At 44.4% G+C, this 22,205-nt stretch overlaps 1 protein-coding gene across 1 annotated transcript in view; it reads right to left on the reverse strand.

The window, feature by feature from the left end:
* Positions 1-11,845: 11,845 nt before the first annotated feature.
* The window catches only part of LOC103053807 (uncharacterized), a 31,005-nt gene continuing 20,645 nt past the window's right edge, over positions 11,846-22,205 (reverse strand). Inside the window, exons 9-15 of the mRNA XM_088140247.1 lie at positions 21,849-22,073; positions 19,931-20,016; positions 18,490-18,626; positions 17,371-17,460; positions 15,336-15,544; positions 13,333-13,539; positions 11,846-12,424 (exon numbers count right to left, since the gene is read on the reverse strand). Of these exons, the coding sequence (XP_087996373.1) occupies positions 12,137-12,424; positions 13,333-13,539; positions 15,336-15,544; positions 17,371-17,460; positions 18,490-18,626; positions 19,931-20,016; positions 21,849-22,073 (1,242 nt within the window). The 3' untranslated portion in view covers positions 11,846-12,136. The remainder of the gene's footprint in view (positions 12,425-13,332; positions 13,540-15,335; positions 15,545-17,370; positions 17,461-18,489; positions 18,627-19,930; positions 20,017-21,848; positions 22,074-22,205) is intronic.

Here is a 22,205-nt window from a genome sequence, read left to right on the forward strand (position 1 = left end):
TTCAGACTGAGATTCCTCGCCCAGCAGCTGAAAGGGTGACTCATTTTGCAAGGAAAAAAAGGAAAAAAAGGAGGAGGACTGGGGTGGGGTGGGGGGATTTCCAAGGCTGACGAAGAAGGAGGTGATTTGCTTTACAAGGGTGGGAGGCGAATGCATCTGCGGATTAATCGGCATTCATCAACCCCCAGCAGAGGGTCTCCTGGTCTCCAGAGTTACAGGTGGCCTGACCTTAAATGGGTTTTGTGATCCTCTCTTCCCTGCCTTCGGCCTGGTTTGAGGAATGAGGGGGGCCACCTCTGGGCCCTTGAGCAAGGTCTCTGGAGCCATGCCCCCCCATTTATTCATTTATTTAGAGTTTGTTTATTCATTTATTTAGAGTTCCCCCATTGGGGGGAGATGGGTGGGGGAGAAATTGAATAAATACATTTATTTTTAAGAACCCCTCCAAGCAGATAGGTCTTGGAGTGGCCGCAGAGCAACTTTGAGTTAGGAGAGAGATGTTTCCTTTTATGATCTCAAAAATACAACGGCCGTTGCAAAGTTTCTTTGGGCTTTGCTAGTTTCCAGATAAATGGAGGGAAAACAATAGTGCATTTACGCATTACGCCCCGCTGAACAGTAACATTGTCTGCATTCACTGGTTTCAACTGAGTCAAACCAGATGGACTAGAACAGACGTGAATTTTGTAGGAAACTATGATATAAAGTGGTTGATTATTAAGTCCCTCTATGTTTCTATTTTCTATATAGAGGTAACTTGAAATTTTAGGGGTAGGGAGTGCTATTATAAATCTATACCATAGTACTTGAAATATAGAAAATACTTTTTATTAACTTCCCACATTAACACACAATAATTGCACTCATCAAAGGAACATTTAAAACGCTTAAGTGTATCATTTTTAAATACAAATGGCAATATCTGACTTAACCCACTGCAGAAAGATAGTAGAAAATTAAAGGCAACAATTGTAGGTTTTGTATCTATATCCCATGAAGAAGATGGAGCCTTCGAATCAGGACTATAGGATTTAATTCTGAATTTAAATACCTAAGATGGTGTCCCAAATTAGTTGTGTGGGCCCCAGCTGGATTTCTGACTTCCAATACTTTATAAAATATTGTAGGTTTGGGATAAAGAGTTACTTTTTTATCAGATGAATTGCTTCCAGCATTTAATTCAGTCCTTCCTTTTTCTCATTTTCCTAACTATTCCAAAATAAAAACCAAATGCATGACAGAACAACATGCAGTTTTCCAAACCATAGCAAAGCCATTACTCATTCTTCTTTTCACAGGCCCAAAGCGTTCCCATATTTATTGAGAAGCACCATTTACCCATCCTTGCCCAGTTAGCACTGGAATGAGTATAACTGTGTCCCAATCAGCAAAAGATCATAAGCAAGAGATACATGGCTGGGGATGATGGGCTTTGTCTGCCCAATACTCCAAGGGGCCCCAGATTGGCGAGAGATCCATGTACAGTCAGAGAGGTGAATTAGGTATTAGGGAGGGGAAGCTCATTATGCTGTATAAGAAGGCAGCCATAGCTACCCCAAATCAGGTAGAATCGGTTTCTTCTTTTCAGATGAACAAATTTGATTCAAAGGCAGAGGCTTTTGGGAGCTACCAGACTCCTTCTGATTGTCCTTAGTTTTAGGACCCTTTAGTAGCTGGCCATTCTTGTTTGGGCTGGAAGCTAAGTGGGGTTGGATTTGGTTGGTATTGGATGGGAGACTACCAAGGAGTACCAGGACTGTAGGGTAGCCCAGTGTTTCTCAACCTTGGTGGCTTGAAGATGCATGGACTTCAACTTCCAGAATTCCCCAGCCAGCCATGCCAATTCTGGAAGTTGAAGTCCACGCATCTTCAAGCCGCCAAGGTTGAGAAACACTGGAGACTAAGATGTAAAAATAACAGCCGAAGAAGGCAATGACTAACCACCTCTACATTGTTGCTACGAAAAATCAGCACAGAAGTGTCTGTGAAGTCTACAGCTCCACACCTGGGCTGCTGAGATCCAGATGACCACTAGATGGCTGCAGGGATCTCTTCTTGGTTGCCACCTATTGGTCATCTGGAGTTTTACAGCCCAGGTCTGGACACCAGGAGTCAAGCTTGACTCAAAGGAGACCTTGCCTTCTTATAGAGTAAATGGGGATTTTAGCACATATGGAGATTATGGAACAGAGAGGGGGACATCTGATGCTCTCCAGGTATTTTACATTGCCCTGCTGTTCAGCCAGCATGGGCAAGGATCAGAAACGATAAAGTTGTCAAACAAACAGGACCACTTATCCTTCAGAGGGAAAGATTGACCTATGGTCCATGGATTCCTAACCCTGCATCCTGGTTATCTATCAGGGGTGGCTTCAGGCAGAGTCCCCTCACTTGCCAACTTCTACAACCTCAGTACTCACTCCACTTATGTCATTTGCCTAGCTGTCACCCACATTTCTTATGCCTTTGAACTGTGGTGCTGGAGAAGACTCTTAAGAGTCCCCTGGACTGCTAGGAGGTCAAACCAGTCAATCTTAAAGGAAATCAACCCTGATTGCTCATTGGAAGGATTGATACTGAAGCTCAAGCTCAGATACTTTGGTCACCTAATGCGAAGAGAGGACTCTTTGGAAAAGACCCTGATGCTGGGAAAGATGGAAGGCAAAAGGAGAAGGGGACGGCAGAAGATGAGATGGATCACTGAAGCAATGAGCATGAAACTGAGCAAACTCAGGGAGGCAGTGAAGGAGAGGAAGGCCTGGCGCAATATGGTTCATGGGGTCACGAAGAGTCGGACACGACTTAATGACTGAACAACAACACCCACGTTTCTTAGCAGGTAATCATGCCTAGGCAGTCTTTTCTCATCATTCTGTGTCTGCAAACTGTCGCTCCCAGGGGAACTGTCCCCTCCAGGTACCGTGAAGACACCTATCCCCCCATGTCCCAGATAGGGCGCATGGACAACTACTCTCTTTTGTCACCTCTAATTCACAGGGATGGGTTTGAAATAACCAATAAAGTTGTTGCATCTACATTCAATATTGGAGGGGCATTTCTGAAGGATGCCTCCCTCCAATCCCATTCTTGTGCATCTTAACAACTTTGTCATTCTCCCTGACTTCTGAAAGTTCTTCAGAGCTTCTGAGAATATGGATCGTCAGGGTAGAGCCCAAAGCAGCCTACTGGGAGAACAAAGAGAGCTTCAAAGGACAAGGTGGGCAGTCGGACCTCCGTCACATATGACCTGACTCATCATGGCAGAATTTCTGAGCACAAGTTTTCTTCTGTTGCATGAGTAGCAGAGGACAGATTTGAGGAAAGAGGGCTTTAATGTAGAAAGCTTGCTTGAAACCATAACCCAACCAATATGTTAATGGTGAGAGCCACTGGGGGTTATAATTCATCCCACATGGAAAGCAAGTTTGGTACTTCACATTCATTCACTTCCTTTCCACCTTGAAGATAATATTTTGATATCTGCCTGCACTAGAGTTCAGTAACTGGACAGGGAGGTTGTGCCAACAATGTCCATGGTGGAACACAGATGGCTATCTTTTGAAGATCCTACAATAGTAGAATATCCTATCAGGGTCAGAAGGAGACTAGGAAATGGGACATTTCCTGTACATTTTATGATTATCTGTGAGGGCTTGTATTTCATGCAAGACAGTGGAAACCATTAGCAACCAAAAGGCAGGGATGAAGCATAAAGAGGAGAAATGGTTTTTTTCTGGAGGAGGTTGCCCGAAATCCAGCATCAAGCCATTGCAACTGAGGAACAGGGCTGCTAGCGGAAACAGCAACAAAATCTCTGCAGTAGGATTAAAAGGGTCAGAGCCCATACCTTGAGCAAAGAAGCTGGGATGAGTGGGGTGAACCAAGGGGATTATCTGCAACACTCAAATAAATGCAGGAAAGAGAGAATTAAACACTAGATGTTAATCAGAAAAATAATTAAAACTTTAATATTCTTTTTTTTTAATTCCAGAGGGAGGGAGGGAGGGAGGGAGGGAGGAGAATGAGGAAGGAAGGAAGGGAGGGAGGGGAGGGGGAGGGGGAGGGGGAGGGGGAGTGAGGCATTTTTAAAGTGCTCCATCTATACTATTCAGAGTATTTTGACAGCATTCCTCCAACAGTGATGGAGGTTTTGGCCTATGGGCCAGATGTTGTTCCCTGGCTGACTCACAGGCCCACAATGCCTCTCCTCCACCAAGTTCTGCTGTTGTAAATCTTCCAATGTCCTTGCAAAATCAGTGCTATTATCTTCATTTTTCAGTGGGGACCAGAAACTAAGCAACAGGAGCTTATGTAAGGCCCATCTAAAGCAGGAGCCATCCGAGTTCAGGTTTGGGATATTTCTGCTTTTAATTAATTTTTTTAAACTAAAATCCTTCAACTCCACCCATAGAGTGAGATGCAGAAATGTGTGGGTTCAGAATCAGGCTGAAAATGGTGGTTTGGGGTTGGAATATCCATTTTTGTAAACAATTTTATACACAAGGCACTAGGGATCAAAGATTTAGTTATCTACACTAGTGTTTCTCAACCTCAGCAACTTGAAGAAGCATGGACTTCAACTCCCAGAATTCTCCAGCCAGCACGGGAGACCTCTGGGAGTAGAAGTCCACACATGCTGGCTGGGAGGTTCTGGGAGCTGAAGTCCATGCATCTTCAAGTTGCTGAGGTTGAGAAACACTGAGCTACATTCTTCAAGGACATAGACAAAGCCCCCCACTTAATAGACATATTCTAGGGTGATAAATCTGAAAAACAAGAAAAAAGCAATTAGCAAAGGAATTTCATCATTGGGTACTGTTAACCATTGTGAGCCAGAAGCCTTTCTTAGCCTGTTGAAACACACAGAGAGATCTACCGAAAGAGAAGGTGTCTTTCCTGCTCATTCCTCTCTGGAGACTTCGCGCAAAAGGAATCTTTCAATTTGCTTAATTCCAAAGGCAGATGTTCCCAAATGCACCCATCAGATAGGTTTCTGGATGTCTAAAGCTTTGTTCTCTGGAAGTGAGGGAGCCCAAGGATGATTCAGGGAAAAAGCATGGTTGGACATTGACAACCTAGACTTCCAGAAGGGGTTCAACCATCTACAACAGAGACAAGTAATGCTGTGTTACCTGTTCTTTGTAAGGTTGCCAGTATTATTCATCTGCCCTGTTCCTGTGTCTTTCAAAAATGAAGCAATAAGCCAAACATGAGGAGGGGAACATCTTCCTGGTGTCTGCTGTCAAAAGAACAGAAGCCAGGGCTATTAAAAAGAAAAGTTGGCTACCATCACTTGACTTTTGGGGGTTCTGAAGGCCATTGGTGCACATCGCAGTCCCTAGACCAGGGTGTTCAACCTTGGCAACTTTAAGCTGTGTAGACTTCAACTCCCAGAATTCCCCAGCCAACTCCCATGCAAAAACATGGGTGACACAGCCACCTTATGCCCATGAGAACCATCAGCTCCTCAGCTCCACACAAAAGTCTCCCGTCCCCTTCCTGGCTTTCATTGTAAAAGCTCAGGGCTTTCTCACAAGGGCAGAAGACCAGCTACATACATTGTCACGTGGCTAGTAAGACCTTAGCATGTTGGGGAAACCCAAGCTCTGCACATCTGTAAACCATATTTGAGATCCCTTCAATCCTATGATTCTGTGATTCCACGGAGGAGAGCTCAGCTCAGTTAATCAGAGCACAGGTCTGCAAACTGGCTAAGTTGACTTTATTCTCCCTCCTACCACCTTTTTGTCCCCACCTGCAGAGCTTCTCCCCTTCCCCTTTTTCTTGCAACAAGCCATGTCAACCGAATGATGAGGTTTGCTCCTTGCTCTAAAGCCTGTTGGACTGAACCATCTGCCCTTGGCTAGGTTCATACGCTGTGCTCAACATCAAACACAGTTTACAGACGTGCAGAGCTCGGGTTCCCCCAACACACTAAGCTGTCTTACAAGCCACATGACAATGCATGTAGCTGGCCTTCTGCCCGTGTGAGAGAGCCCAGAACTTTCACAGTGAAAGCCAGGAAGGGAACAGGAGACTAATGCTGACTTTCATCAGCAAAGCAGCTGGTCACTGAATGTGGCCTCCATTCAGAGGACATGGAGGTGCTGCTGAAATTCCCTCTGGCCCACTTGAGCCAACTGTTTCACAGACCCACTGACCTTCCTTCCTTGCTCAGATCACGGTCTTAAAGCTCTGCAATTAAAGGCGCTCCCCCTCTACCACGTGCTTCTGGAATGGGCTGGCCTCTTTCGGGGGAATTGGGTTTCGTTCTGGCCGGCTGCTCTGCCCACCACATTTTCCCCATGCTGAGTCAGGCTGGGAGACAGGGCTGAGTAGGGTTTCATAGGCAACCTTTTCTCCAAGCGAAGACAGTAGAGAAGTCTAAATGCTTGGAAAGATCAGAGCAAGCTGCCTTTTCAGAGTGCCACCTCCATTCTGCCTGGGACTTGCTGTAGAATAGGCAGAAATTCAACATATAGATAGCGCTCTGGTTTTTTTCTTTATGTTTATTTATATATCGAATTTGTCACTACCCATTTCATTAAAAAGCGACTCTGGATGGTTTACAGAAGAGATAAAATCAATTAAATCAATTAAAATACGGTATAAATTATGCAGGAAGTTTCTTTATAACAGTGTTTCTCAACCGTGACAACTTTAAGCTGGGTGGATTTCAACTCTCAGAATTCCCCAGCCAGCTTGAAGTCCACCCAGCTTTAAAGTTGCTGAGGTTGAGAAACATGGCTTTAGACTAATCTTTCCCCATCTTGACATCCTTCAATCTCAATCTTCTCCATGCATGGAAGCACAACTGGCTGGGGAAGGCTATCTTAGATCTTCTAGCTCAGTACTGGACACCCCAGCCTTGCCTAAAACTGCTGGATTCCAGATGTTTTGGGTCTTCAGCTTCCAGAACTCCCCACCAGTCACAGGACTTAAAATGTCATACACCTGGAGTGGGCCAGGTTGGGAAGCCTGACCTCTACCTGTCAGATGGGATCAATAGATGGAATGCTTCTTCAAGAAACACACTTGGGACTTGCAATAAAAGGATGCTGGGTGGGAGGATGGGGTTCAGGATTCCATCCTGTCCTACCTGCTTTAGTTTCCTGATTGCTGATTCCTGCCACAGCCAGCATTTTGTGGACCCTGAGCTATTATTGAGAGTTTCCCACTCTATGTGGAAGTTCTTCTCAAGACCACTATCTGCAAACATTGGGATTCCTCCTGTCTCTCCCCTAAGCCCTTTTGGGCTAGATAAGCCACAGCGTTCTCAGCCTGATCACCAATGGTAGAGAATGGTTGCATCGCATCGCATTGTGTTTGAAAATGGGGTCAGATGGCGTTCACACAGCAGCCTCCCCACCAGGCTGAGTTTCAGGAGAATCCTCCCCACCACACTGCTGCAAAAACAGGAGCAATCCCATGGGACAGAATTCCTCCCTCCCACCCCCGCTTTTAAGCACCAACTTTCAGGGTTGAGTTTGCCTGGCCCCCAGACGGTGGAAAAGACAATAAAGCAGCTTGCATCTCTCGTGATGCTCCAGGGTCTGATCATAATGAAGTCATAGATTTTTCCATAAGTCCAGGCAGATCAGCTGCTTCTGAGATTAGGGTGGGCAATAACTCATTCTGCAGAAGAGCCACCCATTGATTTTTCCAGTCATTATATACATCTGCTGGCTGGCTCTGTTGCAACTTACCACTCTTGATGCATCATCAACCAGAGTCTACCTGAGCCTGAAGCCGTGGCTTTGGCACTGCTTCCTTCTTTGATCTCCATCAGGCCACAAAAGAAGCTGGATGCAACATCTGAGGCAATAACAATGCTGTTCCCAGCTGATGCCAGCAGTAGGTCATCCTGTCACTTTCTGGATTAGTGTATGCAGCATTGGCAATGCAATTCCTAAAAGGTTCTTCAGAGTGCATGGGGGCAAAGACAGCACCTACTTGCAGCTCTTTAAAGCAGCTGAGTCCATGCCAATCCTTTAAGTCTGCAGGTTTGTGCCTTGCCGTGCTCCAAAGCTCCTTTCTGGAATCAAATCTGAAGCCCTGAATGTTTCTACTCCAGTTGTGTTGGGACCACAAGTCCCAGAATTCTCAGGAGCAGTTCCCACCCATCTGGAGAATGTTGGGTTGGTCAGGGCTGATCTAGAAACAAATCTAAAAAATTGGCCTTATGCTAAGCCATAATATGGATAATTTGTTGTTGACAGTACATGGTGGTGTGTAAACCATACTTTATGGCTTACCATGTGGGAACGTAGCTATTTGTGCCTTATTTAACAAATTAGATGAAGTACATCATGCTTTGCCACTTATGTAAATCCAGAATCTTTCATCCTACCCTCAAAGCCATTGTACAATAGAGTAAGTGAACTAGAATATTGAATAACCATGAAAGCCTTGGAAAAGATATTCAAATGCTGTGATGTCTCTATACCTACAAAGATCAGAATTGTGCAAGCCATAGTATTCCCTGTGACACTCTATAGAAGCAAAAGTTGGACTTTAAAGAAGTGGGATAGGAAGAATATTGACACTTTTGAACTTTGGTGTTGGAGAAGACTCCTGAGAATACCGTGAAGAGCCAAAAAACAGATGATCATCAAAGAAATCAACCCAGAGTTCTTACCTGAGGCACAAATGGCCAAGCTCAAATTATCCTACTTCAGATACATTATGCAAAGATCCAGCTCTCTAGAGAAGGCTGTAATGCTGGGAAAGGTGGAAGGAAAGAGAAGAGGACAACCAGCAACAAGGTTGGAGGGACTCAGTTACAGTTGCAATGAGTGCACCATTGGAAGAGCTGAAGGACCAGGTTAGGATGGCTCATCAGGGAGAAAATCTATCTGTGTGGTCACTAAGAGTCGACAGTGACTTGATGGCATGTAATCAATCAATCAATCAATCAAGTTTCTACTGGTTTCATCTCTACTCTGAATCCAGAGGACAGTTAGATAGGCAGGAGACCCCCTGCTGTCTTTGAATGTCACCAGGATCCGCTCTATGGCATTCCTCTTGCACACCTCACACAGAATTGTCTCCACCCTCTCCTGTGATGACAAAGGAATGAGTGGCATCCACCCGCTACCCCTGATCTTTCAGCTGCACCACCATGTGAGAACCCCTTCAAAGGTCCAGCTCATGTCTATAGAATCTTCACAGAGAGAAGTTTGCCTCTCTCTAATGAGTCATTTTTCTGACTATCATCCTAATTCTTGGTTCATCTGTCTTCCCTGTTGTGTAACATCATCCTTTTTCCCTGCCAGAAGGAGATCCAGTTTCTCCCCGGGTTGTTATCCTGCATGCTCCCTGATGCTCACATGCCTGAGGTAAGATTCAGCATCCACCGTTTTGGAACAGCACATCTCTTACCTTCACACTGAATCACAGGGGAACCACCACACACCCCTCCTGCTGCTGGGGTGCCACACCCTGTTTCAGACGCAGTCTTACCCAAAGTGACGTTTCCCCAAAAGACTCTTTGCTGAGCTGCGCAAAAGCAACACATGAAAAAGTGAACCATGGAAAGATGAGCAAGAAAACACAATCCTTATCTGCAAAACAAAGTTGTTCTTTGGGCAGCTTTTCTCCTGAGCCCACTTCTCCTTGCTCCACATGGTGCAACTTTCCCATGGAAAGACCTCCCCCCATCCCAAATCTGGTGGGACTTAGGTCTCAGTCAGGTTCACACTCACTGCTTTAGGGTAAGTCATGGTGTCTCAATCACATTTATCTACAAGAAGCAACTGACCAGCTTGTTGGTAAGAAATCAGTAACTGTGGAGTCCTTGGTGCTTCCTGAGCTTGGTTGTTTTCTTGCAGACGTTTCATGACCCAACTAGGTAACATCATCAGTGCTACTGAGTGTGAGGTTTGCTCCCTGTTTACATATAATAGCTTGCCCTGCCAGCTTTGGTGGGGGTGTGGTTTTCTGCTGGTTTGTCTGGTGTTAATCTCTGCTAAGCAGAAAACAATGTCCTAATCAAGGAACTACCAAGGAGAAAACCACACCCCCACCAACACTGGCAGGACTGTATATAAACAGGGAGCAAACCCCTCACTCACTAGCACTGATGATGCTAACTAGTTGGGTAATGAAATGTCTGCAAGGAAACAACCAAACTCAGAGAGCACCAAGGTCCCCACAGTTCAACCCTGAGCTACAGAGATTCTCTTCTATTGAAATCAGTAACTGCTAACCCTTGGTCTGAATTTGAATGTGAATCAGAGGAGTGGATGCTTGAGCAAACAGCTACCACCACTGGCAATGGATCACCTTATAATACAGATTGGGACCTTGGTATTCCAGGAAAAAGAATAGCTCTCCACTGTTATAAGCTAAGTAGGGTTGGACCTAGTTAACACTTGGATGGAAGACCATCAAGAAATCCCAAAGCTGTCAAAACAACTTCCTGAATGGAGGCACTGGCAAATCACTTGCCAGGAAAACAACCCGGATGAGTCACAAGGAGTCAAGCTTGACTCAAAGGAGATCTTACTTTATCATTCACCATTTAAACTTATTAGCAGTGGTAAGATGGATGGAGGAGCGAGGCTCCACCTGCTGGCCACACAGTCACACTGCAAGGATCCTTCAGAGCAGAAGGAAATTGATTGGGGGCAGTCTCTATAAATTTCTGTCTTCCCCAGAATTTCTGGATAAAAGTATGAATGCAAGGATACCACTGCCCAAGAGGAGAGCTCTGGAAGTAGAGCAGAGGCAAGACAGGGATCAGCATGTGCTTTGATATTATAATCAATGCAACAATACCAATATACAGCATTTCTGGAATGATGGTCTTTGAGGGGAGATCTTAACTTATTGGTGCATCTGTAGTTTCAAAGAAGATAGTGGGAAGCCCCCGTCCTTGGAGAACTGATCTCAGCCAAAGTAGGTCGTATGGGGTTGGATCAGTTCTCCAAGGTGACACTTTCCAAATGTGCTGGGAAACCAACCTGATATTTCCTAACCATGAAGAAGCCAACAGACTGGGAAGGAAGGGTTCGATAGAACCAATAATTTGACTTGATTTTTAGTGAAGACAGAGAGATCAACACATGTGAGCGTAACTTCATCCCAAACATCCACCGTTATGGTGGGAGCTGTTAAGGTGCTAACCTTGGAAGGCCCAGGTTCAGCCTACATTCAGTCATGGTTGCATTTGCCTAATAGGCTGAACCACCACAAGGTTGCCCTGTTTTAATTGAACAATCTCATTCTGCGTGGCTACTCAGTGGGTTGTGTATCCCTCTTCCCTAGAAAACTGGCTTGAGTAAACTATATTTAAGTTAACCATGGGTGTGCTGTATGTGTGCAGCCACTGGGTGACTTAGTTGAGCTAGACTCAACCTATGTGTAGAAGCTGTGGTTGAGGATAAAATAAGAGGAACCCCACCACAGGCATCTGGTCCAAGCCATGATGTCACATGTTTGATATCATGTGCAAATAATTCACATAATTTGGTGATGTCGTGGCACACGTGGGGACATTTGTCCCCACCCCCAGTGCCTTCCCACAGACACCTGCTGAGTTTCTAGAAGGAAAATGGGATATTAATATAATACATCAGTCATTTTACACCATTTCAACTGTCCTGCTTCACCCCAACAGCCCTGGGGATTGTAATGGGCTACGACACCTTCTCAGAGGTCAGTACCTCTTTGTCCCACTTCAAAATGATGTCCCCCATGGAGGAAAAAAGTCATCTCCAACACTTTGGCTTCTTCCCTCCAGATGTCAACGGTGCCACAAAACCAACATCGGCTTTCAACCACCTTGCTTTGCACGAAACCTGCATCTTCCTGAATGGTAGCCAAAATCAGAAAAGGCACCAAGACCATTTGAAAATGGCATTTATTACTATTCTGTGAGCAATCTGTTATTCTCCTGGCAATCTTTTCTTTCCAGGGCATCCCCTCCCTCACCCATCATCAGTGCAAATTGGGGTTAGTAAAAACAAGACTGCCACACACACGCACTCAGACAAACAGTCATACCTTCTCAGAAACCTCACACGGGCTTTCTCTATTACAAGCTTTTACTTAGTGAAAAACTTCCCTTCAGATAAACTCTGACTCAGCAAGCCACTTGGCTGTTTTCCTGAGCAATCCTGGCCTATTTGGGAGACTAGCATTGGCTTGTGCTACAGGAATTCCCAAAGACATCAAAGTTGGCTTGGAGGACATTTGAAGGAAGGCGTACTTCTTGGAAGGGTTGCTGACCGCCAACAAAGAGGGTGAAAGGGCCAGGCTCCAGCCACCATTGTCCAGTCCATATGGCTCTCTGGCTGAAAGATAATGGGAAGGTCACCTTGGCAGCTTGTCCTTGGGGTATTGGCAACCTGAGGAAGCCAACTAGCTGCCAGCGGGGCATAGGCACAGATGCCTGTCCCCAGCGGAGGTAGAGCTGCACCACCTGCAGAGGAGAAAAAATGTTAGACGTCATCAAGAGAAGAAGAAGACACCAGTAGATTCTTTGCACATACAAAACATATTCCTACTTTTGGAGCACCCATGGAGAGATCTTTTATGAACAATACCACCCATCTATCCAGAATCAAGGACACTGAATTTATGTGAGTGACCCCTGTAATCCTTCATCTACCCATCTGAAAATTATTAATAATTTTTCTCTTTGCCTTGGTTCCTTGAGGATTAGAGACAAACATGTGTATGACCTTATTTGGAAGTATACAGTGAACCAAAGGGGTCAATTTCTTCCTCTCCTCCTCTTTCTAGCAAACCAGGGGGGTTCTACAAACCCTGCCAGTGGTAGAAACAAGGGAACTTCATGGCTTCTAAGATCCAGAGAATAGTTACTTGCATTTTAATCCCTGCCTGACTTCTGTCCTCTATCAAATAGGGAATATTCTGTGCTTCAAGCAAAAACCATTGCTCAAAGGAGAGTTGAGATATGTAATTAACCTGGATTTGGACAAGTATTCTTTATTTTGCTTATCTAATCCTGTTTCTGCTGGCCCTGCAACCTGATCCCTAACAAATCTATTTCAGCAAAGCCAAAATTGGCTTTCAGTTCTTTGTTCAATGCTGTTCTTCATGAACCAAGAACTGGGACTGAAAATCAACTGCCACCTTGGATTCATAACCCTTGTGAAATTTCAGTAAGACTCACTCGTATCTTAAATACCTCTATACACCATAAATGGGCCTTATAAATACATACAAATATCCTTAGGATGTTGAGTTGGAAGCCAACTGCATGGAATTTATCCATCAACAGAGACACCTCCAGCTATTGCTCTTTATCCCAACCTCTCTCCCCTCACCCGTCTTTGCATGCAGGCAAGCAACGGAACTCCTCACCTCTTCACCATTTCTGGACCCGACGTTCTCCACCACCACGGAGATGCTAAGATTGCCACAGATGGGCACATGGTCAGCACTCACTACCAGATCACTGTACTGGAAGGTGGTATACGAGAGCCCGTAGCCAAAGGGATACAACGGAGCCTCTTTCCCGTAGTAGCGGTACGTCCTGCCAATCATTGTGTAGTTCTCCATTGGTGGTACCTGCAGTTGAGGACATGACTAGCTGAAGAAGATGGAAAGATTTGGGGCTACAGCAAGCAGGATCTAGGAGCCACTCAAGGGAGTGTCCCCACCCAGTCTTATCTGTTAACCACCCTTGAATGAGCTCTCTAAATTGTCCCAGTGTCAGTTTATCTTTCTGTAGCTAAGGTTTAATTACTGATTTGTTCTCCTTTGCTTTTATTTTAAATGGTGTAACAGCATTATTTTGCTGTACACTTTAAAAACAATCCTTTCTATTCAAGGGGCAGTTAATGGACTGTAGTTAATCCCCCAGTTGAGACCAACAAAAAACTAATTCAATGGGTTGAATCTGCATAAACCTTTAATTAAAATTGCCAGCGGCCTTTGCAGAATGTGACGTGCTTCAAAGGAAATATTGCAACAGAATCTGGCTATGGGAAAGGACGCTGCTGAATAGCACACCGGACTTTAACATTATATGATGTGTTTCTGCTCTATATTTAGAAAAGTCAAGTCTCCTTCAAGTCAAACCCAACTTTGGAGAACTTCACAGAGTCATCTATGTAGTTTCCCTGGCAACAGTACAGAAGTGTGTGGTTTTTTTTAATGCCTTTTTTCAGGATGTTGTATGAGTTCCCAGTCTAGTCTACCACCTTGAGATTCTCTGGTGATCTCCCATTCAAGCAGTAATCCCATCTGAGCCTGCTAAGCTTTTTGAGATCAGCCAAGGTGGTCAAGGGATCTGTTTCAGCTTTGACTATCTTGGAAAAGCCCAGCACATTTGTAGCTGTGCTGGGGATTCTTGGAACAAAGACCTTTGAGCATGATCATGTGGCCACGCAAAATTGCTGATCGTGTTCCCTCTGTGTGGGTTAGTCTTTGCTGTCTGGAATGTGATTGTTATTGCTCTTATGAAGATTTTTTTTTTAATATTGCTTGAACCTTGTTGGTTGTAGGACTCTTTACTAGGTTGTAGGCAGAGTAAGCAAGTAAAAAATAAATAGTAAAACTTGACTTTCTTCTGCCTGGTAATGTTTCAGATAATTGAAAAGTTCTTTTGAATTCTCTTTCTGGCTCATCCTATCATCATCGTCGTCATCTAATACACTTTGATCAACTCAAGGTGCTGAAGTTATCTAGTTAATTCTTAAGATTAACCAACCGTTTTTCTTCATAGGACTTAGTTTCCAGGTCCTGGTTATCTTTATTGTCCTTCTCTGCATTTGTTCCAATTTCTCTGAATTGTTTTTAAATATGATACCCAGGACTGGACCCAATATTTCAGATGGGACCTAACCAATGCAGAATATCTATCTATCTATCTATCTATCTATCTATCTATCTATCTATCTATCTATCTATCTATCTATCTATCTATCTACCTATCTATCTATCTATCTATCTAATTTTGAGGCTGCCCAACTCCTCAACCACTCCGGGCAGCTTCCAAATAAAAAAGAAAAACAGGACTTATAAAAAAGATCTCAGCCAACTGAAGGAGCAAGGCCACCAAGTATAAGAAACGAAGTTATCTCATGGGGCCTCCACAACCATGCTATTCCAAGTCCTGGGAGAACAAGATTTGAAGGATTTCCCGAATATCATCGAGGTGGGCAGAAATGGAGAAAAGGATATGGATTCCCCCAGAGGAACTGATGGATAAGGGACACCTTTCTGAGATCTGGCAAGAATCTTGCATTTTTAAAAAAATCATGCTATTGTTTGTTTTTTTAAGAGAGGGAAGTTTCAGCTATTTCTTCAGTTTCACGTGCTGCAGCCAGGACAGACGTACCATTTCCCACCCCCAGCTATACCTGGTGCATCCCCGCTGGCCACGTAGCTGGAAGCCTGCCAGCAGGATTTGCCCCTTCAGCGCCCACCAACATCTTGGCAACAGCCAGCCCTGTGGCCTGAGCAGGGAAGAAACAGGCTACGATTGCCCCCACAGCATCCTTTTCCTTGGCCCAGCTTACATCCAGCGGGCCTGCGTTGAACAGGAGCAGAACCACAGGACGGCCATCAGCTGAAATTAAAGCCCCCCCAAACTCATTAGTAGACAAGTTACAGTCAATGCAGGCTACTCCAGCATCCTTCCAAGGTGATGTTCTCCAGATATGCTGGACTACTACACCCCTCAGCCCCAGCCAACATGCAGAGGGAGATCCGAAGACTGCTGACCATGGGAACTGCCCATCACCATTGAGTTCCAGATGCTTTTCATGAGAAAGATCCACAAGTGGTAGTAACAGGTAGTTTCCTCTGAATACAGGTAACTTAGAGGTGAGCAACCCAGAGTCCTGAGGATGCCTTTCCAACCCTGGAATCCCTCCGCTCCCAAGGTCATGCAGCTAATATCTGGCAGCAAACCCCCAATTATTATGATGCAACGTTCTGCCTTTTTTGAACAAAGAAGATATAAAATAAGAATCATGCAACTATGTTTTCCAAAGCAACCATTCTTTTTATTATCAACGTTAACAACATTAAAAAAGTTTATAGTGCTGTGTAACGGTATGTGGGAAAGACCTTGGGAGATGGGGTGAAGAGAGGCTGCCTAGGCAATGGTTAGATAAGAGAGGGCATAGCCTGCAGCTGCATAATGGGTGGGGCAAGAGGCTCAGAAGGGACTCTCCCTAGTTTCTTGGGCTGTGAAGATGGAAGTGGGGGAGAACTGTACTTTCAGACTTGCAAGATCCTGTCAATGTAGCCTTACAATAAAGTAGAAATATTTCATCTGGATGTGGTTCCTATCTGGTATACCCTGCAAGACCGACATCAATCTTGCAAGTCATGTTAGGCCCTCCCCTCAGCTGTCCTTGAAGGCCGATACAGGAAGGTTCCTTACCCAGAGAGACAAGACCCCTGTGACTCTGGACACACAGAAATAACAGAATATGTGCTTCTCCAGTGCCTGAATTACAGAGATATTTGTACTAGCCTCATCCCACCATTACTGCATAAATACCCAGGGCGCAAAGGACAATTCTACACCTCCCTGCTGCTTTCAGATACCAACCCTGCTTCAACATACAATGCTGCCAGGTTCTTTGCAGCAACACTTAAAATTCATCAGATGGTGACCTGTGCCATAAACTAGAGCCTATTTAATGAATTAAAATTTTAAAAAAAATTAATTAAATTAAAATTTAAATTTAAAAATTTAAAATCATTAAAATTTATTTAATGAGCCTACTAGAGTACTCTAGTATGCCATAGTAGAGTACTCTGTAATTTAATAGATATAGTCTTCCGTATACTAAACTTTATGCTCTCCTACCCCCATCTAATGCTCCTACCCCTCCTTTTAGATTCCTTTTAGATATATACGTTGTGTTATAACTTTTAGCTTTTAATAATAATAATAATAATTATTTTTTAGACTGTGATGTATTTTCTATGTTTTTTAATTGACTGTACCCCACCTTCCTTATGCTGGTCTTTCACCATAATAAAGATTTGATTTGGTCAAGATCAGCCAAGGTTCCCTAGGTGCTACCACTCAGTTGGGCAATAATAATTTAACTAGATCATAAAATAGTTTATGGCCTTCTGTCTTCAGCCTCAGATTTTTCATTTTCTTCGGACTCTCCTTCCCCCCTTTTAGAAATGTTTTTAAACTGATGTTTTATGTATTTATATCTATTTATGTTTTTAATGTTCAGTGTGAGTCACCCAGAGTTCCCCCATTGGGGGGAGATGGGCGGGTGAGAAATTTAATAAATAAAATAAAATAAATAAAATGTGGCCCAAGGAGCCAAAAATGCTGGCCCCATCTCTTCCAGTGATGTCACTAGGCCATCCCCAGGCTTCCTGTAGTCCTCCCCTGGGGAAAGGGACAGACAAACTCACCCCAGGTCACAGCATCCTGCAGAAGGTCCATCTGATGTCTGGGCAAAGACAAGTTGCTACGGTCATTGGCTTCTTTCTCCAGCTCAGTTCCTGAGTGGAAGGAACCAGGGAGTGTGTGAAAAAGACCCTTTTGCTGCGCCCACCATCCAGGGCTGCCCAACCTCCATGGGTGGGAAGCTTTTCTAGTAAGAGGGGGCACCCTTTCTCTCTGTGCCCTGCTGGGGAACCATGGGTGGTGGTGTGCTGTGAGGCCCCCAGAGTGGGGCATAGTCAATATTTTCCAACTCATTTTTTAGAAATGGGTGGATTAAGTGTCTTATTCCTTCCCTCCCTTAAAGAAAGTTAAGGATCAATGACCTGGCTGTCATTGGCTTCTCTCCCCATTGCCTTTCAAGCATTTATAGAGGTTTTACAGCCTCTGGAAACATCAGGAAACTAATTTCGCCCCTTAAATCTGCCATTGCTCCAATGCCAAAAAGGTTCATCCCTCTCTTCTTTGGAACTACGAAGGCAACACTGAGGACTGCTAGCAATTCACCATGCAGTCTGTCCTCCTCACAGCGAGGTCTCGAATCCCCTTTTGGACCCAGTAGGAAACACAGACCACAGTCTTCTTCCAGATGCAACTGACTATAACCCTGTCATCACCAGCCATGAGGGATTTGCAACCCTACACATCTGGAAGCACCAGGTTAGAGAAAGCTGATGTAGAAGTGTCAGCCTTCTCCAAGGAAAAAATAACAGATCTACAACAGACAGTAGAAGGCTTAACAGAATTTGCCAGTGGCTCATTCGATGGCAGGGCACAGGAGTCGTAGTCCCAAAGCATCCATCACACTGGAAACTGAAATGGCTTATGAGAAGAACTTTGGGAGACAGGAGGAAGAGCTGCAGCCTAGACAAGGGTCAGACAAGAGATATCTCTGCCCACAGAAGGATTGGGGGTGGAGGAAGCATCTCAGAAGGGACCCTCCTTAGTTGTCTGGAAAGTAAAGGCAAGGGAGGGGAGAAACGCTTTCAGACTTGCAAAGTTCTGTTACTCTAACCTTACAGTTCCTGTCTGGACTACCTTGGAGGGCTGACAGAGCCCTGCATTGCCTTTTTAGTCATATGTCTTACCTGTCCCAAGGCACACAACCACAATGTCTGCTCCTTTTATTGCAGCTTTCACATCGTCGGGATGGTACTGCTCACATCTCGGATGCTCACAACCAAGGCCATAGGTAACATTTGCCGAGATAGTTGCCAAGCCCCTCCTGTACCAGTCAGAGACAAGAACAGCTCCTAGCTTCTCAAGTAAAAGTCAGAACCATCAGAAGGATCTCATCTTTACCTTCAGAACCTTGACTTGTGAAAATGGATCAACCAACCCTGGGCAGGTCCTTCATAAGCCCCACTATATTAGGCATATTTGGAGTCCCAAGACTCCAGCAGAGTACCCAAGATAGTGGCTGAACTGCAGTTAGCCTCATAGGTGAGCGTAATGGGAAGAAGGAATAATCTTGAGGAACAGGAGGAAGAGCGGCAACCAAGATAATGGTCAGATAAAAGAAATCTGAGTCTGAGGCAAAAATGTAACCTGAGTAAACATCTCAGACAAGACCCTCCCCAGTTCTCATGAAGATAAAGGGAGGGACAGGGGAAGCGCATTCAGACTTGCAAGATTCTGTTGCTGTAACCTTACAGTAAACCTTATAGTATTAGAACTCATAACTTTGGTTTCCTAGTCTGGTCCACCTTGGATGGCTAACAGTGGGTTACAACAAGCAGACCTGCTCAGGTTTTTCCAACTAGGAAATCCAAAGTCTGTGATTGCATCCAATTAACACAAATATGTTCCCATATGTTAATGGAGCATATATGATACTGCAGTATTTTAAAAGGCTGTCATTGGCTCAGCATTTCTACATGGTCCTCAACCTACAGCAGTGTTTCTCAACCTCAACAACTTTAAGATGTGTGTTCTTTAACTCCCAGAATTCCCCAGCCAGCATAAGTGGGCTTCAGCTCCCAGAATTCTGGGAGATGAAGTCCACCTTAATGCTGCTGAGGTTGAGAAACACTGACCTAGATAATTACAAGCAGAATTTCTTGTTTCTTCCTGACCTTTCCCACAATCAGCAAAAAATTTCCCTCTGTAGATCAAGAAAATCATCACATCTTCCCAAAATTGCATGTACACCCAACTCTATTTCTGCAGCAACCAGATTACCCAAAAATTATAGGGGCATGGTTTCTTCTCTTTCTGAAGTAGGGGGGGAAAACCAGCAAAATCCTTAAAATTGCCTTAGTGCAGTTCAAAGAACAGAGGGAAATGTCTCCACCAGCCATACAAACTAAAGAAAAAATTCCCCCAATCTTACCCCTGTGCAAGACAGAACTTTGCTCACGCTGCACACCCACCTCACCATAAACCCCCAGTCATACATCATTCACACCAACTGTAGAAAAACTGAGGGGAAAGCGAGATCAGAGTTCAGATCTAACACCACCAGCTCCAATCTCACCAGAGCGGTCACGCAAAAACGTGCTTGGGGGCAGAGAGAATTGTTGGTCCTACCTGGGTGTATAAATGTATTGAGGTTCTGAGACTGGAGCATAGTCCCCAAAGAGAAGATCAGCGTTGTCTGCAAAGGGCCCGACCACCTGCCAGGAAGAATAAGGGAAAGTAGAGGAGATGGTGTCTCTCAGAAGAAGATGAGATTAGTGGCCGTCAAGGTTTCTGGGACTGACTGATTGATTTTTTCCCATTTTATTAGTGAATTCAACAAGCAAACTAAAAACAGCAGCACTGTGTTTATGTTTTAGGGTTTTTTTAAATCAGTATTACCTATGTTGGTTATCACCTAGTGGCACAGGGCCATTGTTTCTCATGGACTCTGCTCCTCCCCAGCAGGGTGACCCTGCTCCAGGTCCCTCCAAACAATGTCACCTAGAGGGACTTAGAAAGCAGGACTCCTGTGTCATAGCACCCACCCTTTGGAACAGCATCCCCAAGACTTGGATGGTCCCGACCCTGTTTGCCCTCAGCAGGACCTTGAAAACCTGCTTTTCTCCCAAGCTTTAGATGAGCCTGTCCTGAAATGAAATTATTTCAATGGGAATCTGTGGTGTTGGGTTGGTTATTCCATATTGGGTGCTCGTGTGTTTGCTTCCTGGTATGTATGTATGTACGTATTTATTTATTTATTTATTTAATTTGTATGCCACCCATCTCCCCCAACAGGTGACTCTGGGCGGCTCACCCATTTTTATATTTTTAACCATACAGAAGCCATCCAGAATCACAACTGCATAGTCGGGCAGCCATATAAATCTTCTAAATAAATGAATAGTTCTTCTCCCCCTCACCCCCATTTGATGGTATTAACACTGTTGCATTGTTTTAATTTATTTTTTAAGCTTTAGTTCACTTTTATCCCCTTTTCACCGTTCGGCTTTAGTGACCCCAGAGGTGAGGTTTCTTTTCTGAACTGGGCAGGGTCTTATATAATAGTACACAGTTATACTGCTGTTTAGTTTATGTATAATACAGACTCCTAAACTTTTAAAAAGAAATGTTAATTGTAATGTTCTTGAAACTTAATAAAATGATTGTTTATTACTAATACGTATAGAATCATATACACGGGTTTATATAGTATCATCACTGACATACATCTATATATGTATATGTATATATACACATACACACTCACACATGCACACATAGTATCTATCATTGTCTTCACCACCACTGTTGCACTGTTTTTGTTTCATTTTTCAGAGTTTTAGTTTATTTTTTAAATATCCCCCATATCTATCTCAATCTTGATCTTCATACACACACATGTGCGTGCACATGCGCGCACACAAACACCTATTTCCCTTAGGGCTGTATCACCAACCTTATTTTTTTATTATTAGAAACCCAGACTTTAACAAAGCATCCCAGAAGCACCACAGGGGCTCAGTCAGTTGAACCCCAGAAGTGAGGCCACAAATCTTTTCATGCCAATCTCTATTCCTGGTTCTCCCTGCCAAGATTCTTCTTCAGCAGCCCAATTTAAGAGAGCTTCTGCAGGTGATGGCACCCAGCCGACCTTGGCTGACCTTGAAGGGCCAAATTGGGTTGGATCGGTTTAGTACTGAGATGGGATACCACACCGGGAGATCTCAGAGCTTGCTTGAAAGTTGAAGAGAACTGCATGAAGGTGTCCATGTAGACCTCAGAAGTTGACCTGGATTTGAGGGAGTCTTTATCTTTCCACTAATTTCAGATTTTTTTTAGTTCTTGCATATTTTGAGATTTAGGAGCCAAATGATCTATTGTGAAATCCCCAGAGGTCAAATGGGAGAATCTGGGCAACTTTCTGCTCATTCATGTTCCCAGATGTCCCAACCTCCCCATTAATAGGTCCCAGGAGAGAATGCCCGTTGTTATCGTAAGCCTGACAGGAGCAAGCTGACTTTCCGAGTGCCCCTCGCTGAACGCTTACCGCAATGGTCTTGCGCAATACGTATTCTGCCTTAAAAGGCAGCATTCCGTTCTGGTTCTTCAGCAAAACGAAGCTCTGGAGGGCAGCTTTGAGGGCCAGACTGCGGTGGGCTTCTGACTGTATATCCTTAGGTCCCAGTGCGTTATAGGGGTTCATGGTTGGTGGGTCAAATTCTCCCAGGCGCATACGGGTGCGGAAAAGTGGGCGGACACGGTCCCGGATCAGCTGCAGGAAGTAGGCAGAAACAGAGGCTTAAGTAGAGGAACTACTTTTCTACCAGCATTTACGTATCTTAAAATGTCCCCATGCATTTTCTTATCTTTCATAACCCCATCAAGGTACACAAGTTCATTTACC

The sequence above is a fragment of the Python bivittatus genome, unplaced genomic scaffold (genome assembly GCF_059951505.1).
Source record: "Python bivittatus isolate LINGU-HERP-01145 unplaced genomic scaffold, Pbiv_v1 ctg000260_np1212, whole genome shotgun sequence".
NCBI classification, from domain to species: domain Eukaryota; kingdom Metazoa; phylum Chordata; class Lepidosauria; order Squamata; family Pythonidae; genus Python; species Python bivittatus.